General features: G+C 33.7%; 1 protein-coding gene across 1 annotated transcript; it reads left to right on the top strand.

Moving 5' to 3' along the window:
- The first annotated feature begins 68 nt into the window (after positions 1 to 68).
- Positions 69 to 12,999, top strand: LOC132713040 (NADH-cytochrome b5 reductase-like). The gene is made up of 8 exons (XM_060695484.1): positions 69 to 189; positions 4,360 to 4,496; positions 5,477 to 6,276; positions 7,057 to 7,205; positions 9,939 to 10,026; positions 10,464 to 10,568; positions 11,330 to 11,533; positions 12,781 to 12,999. The coding sequence occupies exons 3-8, from the start codon at positions 6,100 to 6,102 to the stop codon at positions 12,985 to 12,987; spliced, it is 930 nt and encodes a 309-aa protein (XP_060551467.1). The 5' UTR covers positions 69 to 189; positions 4,360 to 4,496; positions 5,477 to 6,099; the 3' UTR covers positions 12,988 to 12,999.
- The last annotated feature ends 1,463 nt before the right edge of the window (positions 13,000 to 14,462 follow it).

The following is a 14,462-nucleotide window of genomic DNA, read 5'->3' as shown; positions in this document are numbered from 1 at the left end:
ATTAATTCCGTTTTAATAAATCATTTACTTATATAAAGTGTGAATTTGAACACACTTGTTCTTTTATTATAATACGTACATTTGGCTATGAGGGTGACAACAACAACAACAACAACAAAATATCAAAGAAAATAACTTTTACTGTTTTAGCAACTTTTTACTTTTAGGAAGTAGATCCATATCCAAAGGGTAGGTGTCTATATATTTAATATACGTAGCTTAGAGGAAACAATTTTAAATTTGATATTCACAGATAATTCTGGACTAAAAGAACATGGACAACTCCACTCCGATCCTAAGTCCAAAGCTAACATTCTAAATCGGCAGTTCAAATCCACAGGCGCTAGTCACATAATCAAATATTTTACATAATCGGTCTATATATGTATATAAAGATTATATACATATATAGACCGATTATGTAAAATATTTGATTATGTGACTAGCGACTGTGTTCAAATCTGTATTCACAGACAACATCAAGATCACTGCTGATGACTTCAAGAAGGGGGACTACGTCAATCCACAATCAACACATCCTGTAGCCCCTGAAATATCGATAACCACAAACTCGGAATCAACCAAACTCCTTCTCGCACTGAACCCCCACATAAGCTGCAGGGACCCGACACCATAAGTCTCGCATCCTCAAGGAATTTGGCATCTGACATCGCTCCATACTCAACACCATCTTCACTCTGTCACTTGAAAATAGCACCATCCCTAATGACTGGAAGAAAAGCCAATGTGTCCCCAGTCTACAAGAAAGGGCAGCAGATATAAACCAGAAAAAACTATCGCCCTATCTCCCTAACGTGCATCTGCTGCAAGCTCCTAGAACACATTGTCACCAGCCACATCATGAACCATGCCGAAAAACAAAAGATTCTCTATCCTCTCCAACATGGCTTCAGAAGGGCAGATCCTGTGAAACACAGCTTCTTGAATTCACAGATGACATAACCCGGAACATGGAAATGGAAAACAGACTGATTGTTCTTATCATGGACTTCGCCAAGGCCTTCGACAAAGTTTGTCACAGCCTTTTATTCCCCACAAACTGGAGCACTACGGCCATCAGAGGCAAGACCAACCTGTGGATTCAGGCTTTCTTAAAGCAAAACCGATCCCAATCTGTAGTCTTGGAAGGGGTAACCTCAGATACAGTATCTGTAGAAATCCGGCGTCCACAGGGCTCAGTCCCTTGGCCCGAGTTTGTTCCTCTTCTACATAAATGACATCCAGAGGGTCCTCAACGCAGTCGTCCGGACTATTTGCAGATGATACGCTGGCCTATCTTGCCATCACAAACAAAGTCTGACTGTTCCACCCTACAAGCTGACCTCGGGACAAACTAGCTGTCTGGGAAGAGAAATGGAAAATGTCATCCATCCAGACAAATGCCAAGTCCTCACCATCTCCAAAGAAAAAGAAGCCCCATCTGCCATAACTACACTCTTCATGGTCATACTTTAGAACATGTCACATCAGCTAAATACCTTGGATGCACCCTGAATAACAACCTAGGACTGGGGGGCCAACATATACACAACATTTGTAACAAAGCCAACCGCACCACCAGCTTCCTGCGAAGAAACCTCAACATCGCCTCTACTTCACCAAAGAAACAGCCTACAAAGCTCTAGTCCGCCCCACAGTAGAGTATGCGAGCACTGTCTGGGACCCCCACGAGAAGGGAGACATACACCGTCTAGACATGGTCCAACGACGTGCTGCACGGTTTGTTAAAAACAAGTACACAACAGGTCCAGCGTCACAGACATGCTTGCAGATCTTGAATGGAACCCATTACAAGAACGTCGAAAGGAGGCCAGACTGATCGTGCTCTACAAAGTCATCAACAACAAGGTCGCTCTAGACAATTCACAACTCATACCTCCAACTCCACATCTACAAGAAATTCACACAACCTAACCTACAAGATACCCTACTGCCGTACACAATACAGTCAACAATCTTTCTTCCCACGTACCATCAAAGACTGGAACAGCCTACCTCCAGACACTACGTCAGCCGGTACAGTTGAGTCATTCCGTACTCATCTGTCCCAACTCTATATCTAAACCACACTCTTGTCCGTTTTTAACCTGCACTGTATATACTCCTCACTATTTTTACTCTTTCTTTCCGTCTTGCGCATTAACCTGGCAGTAAACTTCAGTTAGTTGAAGGTGGCCTGTATATTGGAAGAAGAAGAAGAAGATTCTGTCCATGATCGGTTCTGAATTGATTTCTCTCAGATGATGACGTCTTGCGACCTCAAATCCAGTAAAGTAAAGTAAAAGTAAAGTAAATTATCTCATAAATTATTTTTGACCGGTGAAGGGTAAACTCGGCCCTTTACCAACTCGGCCCTCTAATAAAAACCAAATATGAAATTAGGTGCTATCTTTGATGTGGAAAGCCCTTATTTAATAACAATCAGTAAGTAATTTAAGTATACAATATGCTGAGTTGCATCTAGAATTTTAAAATTATGGGGGATTAAAAAACGTTCATTTTTCCGTTTTAACTTTTAAAGGTGTCATTCGTTATTTCATGCACCGCTTCCATTTTCACCTGGAATACTCAACAATTATTATTTTTTGTCATACTGTACCAATGAACAAATGACTGTGTAATCACTAAAAGGTTTCATTCCCAGTTCTACATGGTTACCCCTGTTCTTAAACAACTAAAATATAGTCGTTTTCAGAGTAATGTCCTTAGTTCTATTGAATATATTTACGCAACAATCAGGTAAAGGTACCTTGACCTTAATAAGTTAAAAAGAATGACATTTTGAGAAGCTTGCAGTGTTCGAAATTAGCAGTAGTCCTATAGCCCCTGACTACTAAATTTCTCCTCGGGCTACCAACTTTTCAAAGTAACAAGTCCGACCAGGCTACTGTATTTTCAGACTCAATATAAACAACTGTTTTGAACTAATGAATTGTGCTAGTGAAATGTATTTTGGGCTAGTGAATATTTCAATCTGGTAGTCCGACCAGTCTAGTGGATTCAAATCCTAATTTCTAACACTGAGCTTGTGATTTAATCTGTAACATCCCATACTTTAAATCAAACATAAATTTATATATTGAAACATGAAAATAATACGCAAAAGAACAACTGACTTCCAGAAAATTTCGTCATGACATCCAAAATTCAGGACTTGAAAGGAAGTCCTGACTTCATAAAAAAAATCCTTAGTGGAAGCCCTGTGGCACCAAGAGGAATATCCATTGACTTCACTGTTAGTAACTGTTGCCATGTGTTTTCCAATCATTAGTGTTGCTTGTGAATTTGGCTTCAGTCTGCAAAACCGAACAAAATCAAAGCCAAGACTTCCCTTACCCCAGATAACCTATAGACATTTTGATGACAAGTGTGCATGACATCCCTTATGAGAAAACAATTACATTGGCACTTTGAAAAGAAAAGAAGAAAGCAAGTGATATTACAATAACAATGTAAACTGAAAAGTTCAATGATCTGAGTCTTGAAAAGTTGTTATGTTAAGGTACCTTAAAATTATGCAGTTAGGATTGCTGTCTCTGTTCATAATTTTGTTAATAATGTGTTATTCACTTCATAGCAAGCACATGATGTCAGTAATCATGTCACCTTAAACATGTATTGAGTATTCTCAATAATAATTATTAAACAATTTCAGCTAGATTTACTAAAACAGTAAGAGGATTTTTTATATTTTTTTCTTTGTTCGTACATATTTTTGTACATATCATTTTCATTTATAAGTATCCTGACCTCATGGATTTTTTAGGTTCATTCCAAGCAAATGACAATGTAAAAGTTGAAAAAAATAAGCTAGATTTACTTAGTAGGATTGTTGACTATTTCTATCTGTGCCTGTACATATTTTTGTAAATATAATTCATAACATATCACCAAAGACTTCATTCCAAGCAACATGTCATACACATATTATTATTTTACTTTTTTAGCTTCATAACAAGTATTGAACAATATAAGCTAGAATACTGATTAAGTAGGATTTTTTTATTGTGCCATTACAAATTTCTGTAAAATAGACAAACAAATGTTGTTACAATTTGTATTCTGCATTATCTTATTATTGATAGTGATTCTGTACATGTATTGATAATTGTCTATTATTGATAATATTCATACCCTTGAATTTACTTAAGACAACATTAGATAATACATTTAAATTAATGTACTATAATGTTCGAACAATGTTTGATATTATGTAGTATTTTACACTCAGTACATAATTGTGAACATGTAAGTTAGAAGTATTGAATTGATTGTTTGCAGAAGGAGACATATGTTAAATGCTGGAATACTATAAATGATTTAAATGATTTATTTCAGGTGTGTGATTATAGACTTGTTCAAGAAAGCTTTTGATTGTGATGCTCCCAGTTGTTTGAAAACAGTTTACAGACCCCACACTGGATCAGCAATTAATGAGAGGATGACATCAAATGTGAACTTCTTTGATAGATCAAGTATATTTCAATCTTTAATTACATTCATTAAATTGTACTAATCACATTAATTTGATATACATCTCACTGTAAGGTATTTTTCTGCCATTTTAGCTCAATACATTCTCAAAAGACAAAAGTAAGGGTAGGTCAGTTTTCCTCATTTTTGCCTCTTCATCATACATACATGTAGGGAGATAGGAACATGTTTCATTTGAGGACAAATAATATGAAATATAGTTAAATTATAAAACTAGAGACTGATAGTTTATGCTATATGGTTATTATTTTTACCAAACTGACATTCTAGTTGTGAACATTTTCAACAGAGGCAATATAGAATATTTACATACAAGTTTTCGAAATTGCCTGTTGTCAGTGCCACTCAAAATACATGACTGTACAATGAACCTACATGTACATTAATGAAAGAAATATTATTAGACCTACAGAATACAATGATTCTTGGAAATGTATGATTTCTTGGCCCAGATTAAATACTAGTCATCTAAAGATAAAACTATGTCATTTGTGTCTCAAATAACTTTTAAATAATGTCAATGTGCAATTATGTCATCCTATTGCAATTGATTTATGTGATGAAAATGTTGAGAATGCGAATACGTAAATAAGGGAGGTAAATCTACAGTACATATTATACATTTCTATAATATGGACTGTGGAGTTATCCCTCTTAGTATTAGCTATAACAAGTCTATTGTAATTCTTTCGAGAATGGCTATATATAATTTCAATGTTTAAATGTTTTATATCTATATATGTGTATAGATGAGACTATAATAAAGAATAAAATATTTGTGTCAATAAAAAAACAGTCTTCCTTCATTTCATCTGGAGATAAAAAGAAGTTGAATAGTTCACTTGTTTAATAGACCATCATGAATCTCATGTATGTAATTATTTGTAACATGAAGTTTGAGACATTCAGTGTGACATTTGATTATTTGATTTTATTTTCTCATCTTTTTTTTTTTTTGAAGATATAAAAAATGGACAGAAAAGAAAATTAGATGACAATCAGCTATGTAAGACAGAAAATGGTAGTTTAAATGGAGCAAGTAGCAGTGGTAGCAAGCGTGTCATACAGGACGGTTTTTCTTGGTGGACGTGTTTGAGTATGGGAATGCCTGCAGAAAACAGTCAACCCCATTCTGTACCGAAACAATCACATTCTTGACAAGCTTACAATCTCTCACACGCACATATATATTATATATAAATTTTATTATTATTCAAATTATACTTTTTATATTCTTTTTAATGCTTGTGCAATAGAACTTTTGTCTCTTTATTTTCAATATGTTTATTTATGTTATTTTTGATAAAAACCAGATGTTTTATCAAAAGAGTCAACATTTTTCAACTCTTTTTCTGATGCTTTTCAAAGAATGTTAACCTGTTTCATTTGCTTATCTCCTGAAGCTTAGAATGACTGTTTAAATGTATATGTGAAAATATATTTTTTTATTATTTTATAATGGCTTCAAATCGATATGATATTGAAAAGATAAATTCCCAACTCGATACAAATCCTAATTTATATACACTTTGCAATCGGAAATAATTTATAAACAAAGGACTTTGGGATGTGAAAAGTGTTAGAATGGATTTATTAAGAAGTAAACCAGAACGCCCCCTGGATAGTGATTGTTGTGGTCAGGGGTGTGATCCTTGTATACTTGATATTTATGCAGAGGAGATTAAAATCTGGGAGGAAGAATGCAGGCAGTTTCTAGCTGGTGAAAAGTTGTGCAAGAAGTTAACTTTACAAGTAAAAGAGGTATATAATTATTTGTTATGATGAAATAATATAGGGTTTTAATGTGCCTTTTGGAATGCTTTTAACATCTGTAGAAGCCCAATGACTTACCGGTACTAAAGTCTGAGCCTGAAAACAGTACTAAGGACTTCGACAGATTTTAAGGCATTAATAACAAGTTCAGTTATTTTTAATTTTGATATCTTTTATACAAATTGTTATGTTCATAAGCAAGAAGTTGCTTAATTATGTTTAATTGTTATCTTTATAAAAGATACATTTGGACAATATCTGAAATGTCACCTTTGTGGAAAAAGACATTTAATGATAAAAAATGAAAGGTGTAATATTAAATAAATTAAATGTAAATATTTGATTTAAATAAAAATCTTAATACTGGTACATGTATTTGTGTTTACAACTTAAAGATTTGTTCATAACTTTGTTCATGATTTGATTATACATTGATCTCACGTGCATGCCTAAATTTATCTGTTTGTGTATGTAAAATGTAATCCCAAAATGTTAAGTGTTAAGGATAAAACTTCTGTGAATCTTCACATATGCTATTATGGTTAGAGTTGTAGGTCTCTAAAGGAAGGCAGTAACGTCGAGAATTAATTTTCACTGATTTTTTTCCCTATGTAAATTAATTCCCCTTTTGAATGACAACTCTTGTTTGATATGATTGTTATTTGTTATACAGAGATAGGTCTTTTAATAGGCATTCTTTATGTTGAACGTCAAAATGTGAAACACAGTTATTGAATCTTAACACATAACTACAATTGCTGTTTGTAGGAAAGTGGACCAGTTCTTAAACCTTCAGAATATAACAACTTTACAATAGAATCTGTGGAAAAAGAGACTGGGGATAGTTACAGGTACAGATTTAAACTCCCAAATGGAGCTAGTCTAGGTTTACAAGCTGGACAACATGTGGTTGTTAGGTAAATATAATTTGTACAATTTTCTATAAAGGAATCAAGAAGCCCTACATATTCTATTAATTTTTTAACCAGGTTTTCCGAAGGAAAAAACTGGTTTATTAGATTGAGGTATGTCGGCGGGCGGGCGGACGGGCGGGCGGGCGGGCGTAAACAATTTCTTCTGTGCGCAACTCCTCCTACATTTCTCAAACGGATTTTGACCAAACTTTCACAGAAGCTTTGTCATCAAGTGCCCTGGCGCATATTGTCGGGGTTTTGCGATTAGATAATATTTGACCTAATTATGGCCCTTTGTTTTTTTTCCTTATATAGAATATATAGTGAATAATTTCTTCTGTGCGCAACTCCTCCTACATTTCTCAACGGACTTTGACCAAACTTTCACAGAAGCTTTGTCATCAAGTGCCCTGGCGCATATTGTCGGGGTTTTGCGATTAGATGATATTTGACCTAATTATGGCCCTTTGTTTTTTTTTCCTTATATAGAATATATAGTGAACAATTTCTTCTGTGCGCAACTCCTCCTACATTTCTCAACGGATTTTGACCAAACTTTCTCAGAAGCTTTGTCATCAAGTGCCCTGACACATATTGTCAGGGTTTTGCAATTGGTACATATTGGACCTAATTATGGCCCTTTGTTTTTTTTCATATATAGAGAATATTATAGTGAACAATTTCTTCTGTGCGCAAACTCCTCCTACATTTCTCAACGGATTTTGACCAAACTTTCTTAGAAGCTTTGTTATCAAGTGCCAGGCACATATTGTCGGGGTTTTGTGATTGGATAATATTTTACCGAATTATGGCCCTTTGTGTATTTTTTCCTTATACAGAATATAATAGTGAACAATTTCTACAGTGCGCAACTTCTCCTACATTTCTCAACGGATTTTGACCAAACTTTCACAGAAGCTTTGTCATCAAGTGCCATAGCACATATTGTCGGGCGTTTTGTGATTAGATAATTTTTTACCTAATTATGGCCCTTTGTTTTTTTTCCTTATACAGAATATATATAGTGAACACTTCTTCTCTGCGCAATTCTGTGTGCAACTCCTACAATTCTCTAGGGATTTTGACAAAACTCTCGCAGAAGCTTTGTCATCAACTCTTGCTGCATGTTGTCAGGGTTATGAGATTTGATAATGTTTGACCTAATTATGGCCATTTATTTTTTTCCCTTATATAGAAATATATTGTTTTTGTTCCATATATAGAATATAAAGTGAACAAATTCTTATTTGCACACCTCTTCCTACAAACTATTTTGACAAACTTTCACAGAAGCTTTCTCATCAAGAGTCCTTGTGCATATCATCGGGGTTTTGTGATTTTGGGTGGGCGGCGGGTGTTCACTTTAAAACAAATGCCCCTGCATGACGAAGCTTCTGTGAAATATTTTGCTGAAAACCTGGTTGCATCGCATTGCGATGTTCCTTGTTTGCTGTTTTAATGAGGAGTCTGTGTTGTGCCTAATTTGACTTTGAATGTTTGCCTGACATCCGCTCAAATTTCATTCTGAGAAAAAAATGGGTTAAATTTGATATTTATATTCTATTTCCTGAACTAATTAACTTTCCATGTTTGCTCATTTTAATGGTATTATTTATATTCTGACAGTCACATATGTTCAAAGTAGATCTAAGTCCTCTGACAATGCTTGATTCTTTGTCCTTACTGTATGTAATATTAATTCTTGTCACAACTTGCAACTTTATTTTTCTTTAAAGCGTCATGCCTCCAAATTCATCCTAATTTTCAAGAAAATTTTAAAACAGTAAATTTAAAATCAAAATGTTGTGAAGTGAACACAGAAAGTAATTACACATTGCAAACAGCTATTACAATACCAAATTTATCAAAAAAAGGTCAAAATAGGCAAAAATAGTCCTTACTGCATTAGTCAGGCAGATAGGTGTTTAAAATCAGTCATTAATCGCACATAACATGAATATTATTACTTGCATCTTGGATATTTATACTTTTCTTTAAATTTTAGTACATTTTTCTCAAGTTTGACTTTCTTGAAATATTTTTGGTTCATCTGGAGGCATGCAGCTTTAACAGTTTGATCATCTTTTGTAAGGTCATGTGGTAACTTTTTCAATGTTGTGAAAAGAGCTAAGGAGGACCTTTGTAGAACCGCAGTCTCAATTAAAAAATTGTAAAGCAGTTTTCTTTGGGTTTGGTGATCATGTGACTTTGTTTATTGTAACATTGATTACTGCTGATGTCTATACCAATGTTGCAAAAAGGTTTGTGCTTTTTTCCCCGGATATATCAGTTTATGTTTTTGATACATTATATAGATCATGTCCCAGGAAACATAATGTCCGATTTCAGCAGTTTGTCACTTTCCAATATTGCTCTTGTACTTTTCTAGTTATTCAAAAAAAATTGTATAATTTATGACACAATGTCACCCCATTTTTTTACCAAAATATTACAGCATTAAACATTTGTACAAGAGTAATGAGAAAAGTACATGTATAAGAAGCACATTTGAAAGTTATATACAACGGGAATTGGCCAATATATGCCTGGAACATAATATAACAAAACATTAGCCAAATACCTTTTTAGTGACATCAATAGTGGCACAAAGTTACCATAAACAAGTGACATGTGATCAACTACCCTGTAATATTCTGACTTCAATTTAATATAAACGGTTTAAGATAAATAGTTTCAGACAAACTGTTGTTGCTGACTTTAAATGTTCTATTATAGGGGAGATGTATCCAGAGAAATCATAACAAGACAGTACACCCCAGTCTCGGACACTGGAGCAAAGTCTTTCTTTGAATTGCTGATAAAGGTGAGAGTTTTTCTCTTTCACACATGTTTTAGGCCTACATTTATGCATTTTTCAGATGTACAAAATCACCATCTACATGATCTAAGACAGCTTACCGTGACAGAATGATATGAAAACACTGATAATTTCTTATGTCTTGTTTTTTCTTTGAATTAGTATTAAAGTATTTCTATATTAAGGTACAACTTTGGGTAGGACATGTAGATTTACTTTTCTCTGTCACACATTCTGTCTTTTGACTGACTTAACAGTGCAATGTAGGGGCACATTTCTAATTTCTGCTTTAGATATTCTTTTTTTCCAGAAATTTCCCAACATTATTTTTATTTCCCAACATTTCCTTATAAGCAACTAAGGTTGAAATAAAAATGTTAAATAATCTTTCATGCAAGAAAGTTCAAAATGAATATTATTTAAATTCTAGAAATAATTTTCAGATATATGAAACAGGCCGTATGTCACAGTATGTGAAGACATGGATTGTTGGGACAGAGGTTCAAATGAGGGGACCTTGTGGAACATTTGAATATCAACCAAATAAGGTGAGTCCTAGCATATGTTCTTTTTGTTAAGTATCATCTTGAGATATTTACAAATAAGTGGTTCTTTATGGCCAAGTGGTTAAGGTAGCTGACTTGCCCCTCACAAACTTTGGTTCCAATTTTTTTATGTGAGGCTCTACATAATGTACGAAAAGGCAGCTATGGTGTTCTCTTGATTATGAAAGGTGTAAGTTGTCATTTAATGCTGAAAGTGTTATTTTAAATTTTGCTGAAACTTATTTTAAATTTAGCCTCCTTTAAAAAAAAAGGGTTTTGAGTATTTGCTGACCAAGTTTCCTGCCTTTGATTTCTATTGATTTCAATAATGCTGTCTGTGAGGTTTTTATCCTAACATGGGAGATGGCTTGTCTAGAAGATAAAGATTTATGAGGCACCCTGTGTCTTTCCCATGTGTTTTGTGGAAAAAGATTGTAGTTCCTTTATGTTATTCAAACCCAGTCAGAGGCAAGCAGTTGTTTCCTTTAGTAAAAGTCTTGATACACTTATTGCTCAGTACAGGTTGGTTCCAGAATGGATTCAAAAGAGTGCTTATAAGGTTATAGTTTACAGACTAAAACAAATTCTGTATAAACTAAATTGAACTCTTCCTATGTGAAATGTGTTAGGTTCTTGCTTGTGAATTTTATAAAAGCACATATTGTTTTCAATTATCTTTACTAAAACTGGAAAATAAACCTTTAAAGTGTTGATTTGATATAAAAAGCTCACATATGATCATACAAGTATTGTAATTATTTCAGTATAAGAGGTTGTATATGTTAGCTGTTGGTACAGGGATAGCTCCTATGGCTCAGATAATACAGACTGTGTTAAACAATGAGGAGGATGAAACCATGGTAACATTATTATATGGCTGTAAAACATATCAAGATATTCTCCTGAAGACTGAGATAGATGACTGGTCCAGATACTGGAACTTCACATGTACATATTTCCTCAGTCAGGTCAGTAATCTAGTAACTAAGGTGGTAAATACCATATCTAAATAAATTTTCTGAAGTTGAACAATCATAGTCTTAGAGGTCACATTTGTTACAGAACCTAAATATAATGGAAAATTATCTTCATAAAGTATTTAGGCATCAACTGAAGTTTTCTGAATCATGACCATATAGTCATAAACGACCTGCCCCAATGTTTCCCAGTTACCTACTTATGCATTGAAGAATGATAACCTTTCCTAGCAATAGATCTCAAATGAATGATCTAGGCCATCGTGGCCGTCTTATAAAGGATTTCAATTCAGGCACAAATTAATTGAAAATAGGTTAAATGCTATAAGTGATGACTTAATTCTTATGCCAGCATTTTAAAATTAAACAGCTTGACCAGAGTTTTAACTGTTGGCTGAGAATCAGTACATTTTAGCCCAACCAATCGAAGAATAAGTAGAGCTATTTAACTTACCCAAGTGATGGTGTTTGTGTCATTATCGCCATCAAACTTGGGTTGAGTTTTTGTGTGGCTGTGCAAGTTGATATCTCCAAAACTACAAAAAGGAATGGGTTGAAACTTCACAAACTTGTTCTCTGTGATAATTTTGCATGGTGAACACAGGTTCCATAACTCTGAGTTATCTTTTTTATAGAGTTATACCTCTTTTCTTACTGTCAGTCACTGAGAATAGTCAAGTTAAGACAGCTCTTGTCATCTTTAAACATTCATTGTTTTTAGCTCCACTTTTTGAAACTATTTCTTGACCCCCTTGTCTGTGTATGCTTTAGCATAGACTTTTGTTAACCTTTTTGTGAATGTCCATTTTTCTCAGAAACTGTTGAAGCTATACACTTCAAACTTTGTATACACTGTAATTATCAAAATGTGACCACATATCAAAAGGGCCGAGAATCCTAAAATTAATTTTTGCAAAGTTGTGCCTCTGCTCTGATTTTTTTTTATCCTGGATAAATTTTTTATCTGAAATGATATCAATGGTATTCACTTCATACTTGGACTACTTGTTGACTATCAAAATTTAATGTTTTTCTTAAAAATTGTTAAAAATACTAGTACTCACCTTAAAGACTTGTTCACTTGTGTCAAGTATGTTTGCAGAAATATGGCCCTGTTTTCTTCTGTTTATTAATGTTACTATCCAGCACTGAGAAAAGTGCTATGGACAGGTATTGTTTTAACATGCAAGCAATTAAAATATATATAAAAATATTCACATAATGTTTTTCCTCTTCAGGAACCTGAATTTGAAAGCAAGGTTGCCTATAAGTATGGTGATAAAGTGATCCAAAGTAGAATAACATGTCATACTGTACATACTGTGATACCAGATGAGCAGGACAATTTTCTTGTGCTTATATGTGGAACCAGGTCATTTGAACAGGACATGATAAAGTGTATGACAGAACTAAATGTGACTGAACAGAAATATCATAAATTCTGATGAAAACAAAAAGGAAAAACAAAACAGAAAAAGTGAATTTGTAAAACAGCTTTACATTTTGATTTCATTTTCAGGGTTTGTCATACTTATCACAAGCTGATAATGGCAGATATTTGAAACATTTACAATGGACAGAAACATCTAAATAGTTTTGTGATGGCCTTAAGCTTGAATATTTGAAAAATAGGGAGAGCTACATGTATTGTACTCGCCCCAGTTAACTTTTTGCATGCATGTTGGTATCTCTTAAACAATAAGGGAATGGATTGAAACTTCACACACCTGTTTTCTGCTGTTATCAAACTTGAAAGACACAGGTCCATAACTCTGAGTAACTTTTTCTACAGAGTTATGTCCCTTTTCTTACTGTCATGCACTGAGAATAGTCAATTGAGGGCTTACAAACAGCCCTTGTTTTCTATGGTTATATCTTGAAAACATTAGTCATTTCAAGGAGAAGATAATAGAAAGGAACTCCAATGAGTGTAATGTGATTATTATATTTTCAGATTCGTTGTCTATCATGATATTTGTATGTAATACAATGTTACATGAAAAAGCTTTCCTACTTTCCAGGAAAAAATCAGGGTTCTATTTTTCTATTGGAAAAGGAAGATCATCTGTTTGATAATGATTGATCCATGTACATGTATATTATGACATATCAATGTGTGATTCAAAGTTCCCTGAGGATTTGTGCACTGTATTTCTTATAAGGATATACATGTATATTTTAATGTTTATTATTTCATTTCTATGAAATGTGACTGATTTTTACATTTTGTTACTGAGAAACTTCAAGATTGAAGTTTTATTAAATTTGTGTCAAAAGTTATAAAGAATTGTTATAAAGCTCAGTATTTTAGACAGAATCCAGACCTTATATAACCTTCAGGCTGAAACTGTACAAAAAAGTATACTTATTTTAGGTAATTTGAGCCCCATATGCTCATGGTGAAATTTTGTGATCTACCTCTGTCTGTCAACCATCTTCCTGTGTTTTTGCCCGTCGTGATATCTTTCAACAAAATCTCTGAAACCGATTATTGGATAGTAACCAGTCTTTGCAAAAATGATCCTTGGGTGGTTGGTCCCCTATCATTGTTGTTCAAATGGTACTGGTCAGTTGCATAATTGTTCGCAGGGCAAAACAAAGTAAGAAAAATGAGTTTTTAAAAGCAAATTTAAAAAATCTTTTTGATTGAAAGTATAATAAACAGAGTTTTGATAAATAGCATTTTTGAGAGGTTCTCTGTCAAAGTTGCTCAAATTATATTTCTATGATCAATATTGGGTGTCATGGGTTGTCCTTAATGTAAAGGACTTTATAAAGTAACAACATAAAAAAATTTCTTCTCTGAAACTCAAATGGTTAGAGCTTCAACATTTGACATGATTCATTGTCAAGTGAACCTTTACCAAAATTATTAAATTTTTGTTCTCCGGTCCTGATATGCCATGGTTTTTCCTTAAGG

Source organism: Ruditapes philippinarum, unplaced genomic scaffold (assembly GCF_026571515.1).
Source record: "Ruditapes philippinarum isolate M1 unplaced genomic scaffold, ASM2657151v2 ctg248_1_1_1_1, whole genome shotgun sequence".
Lineage (NCBI taxonomy): Eukaryota > Metazoa > Mollusca > Bivalvia > Venerida > Veneridae > Ruditapes > Ruditapes philippinarum.
This window is presented reverse-complemented; position numbering and strand designations above follow the sequence as displayed.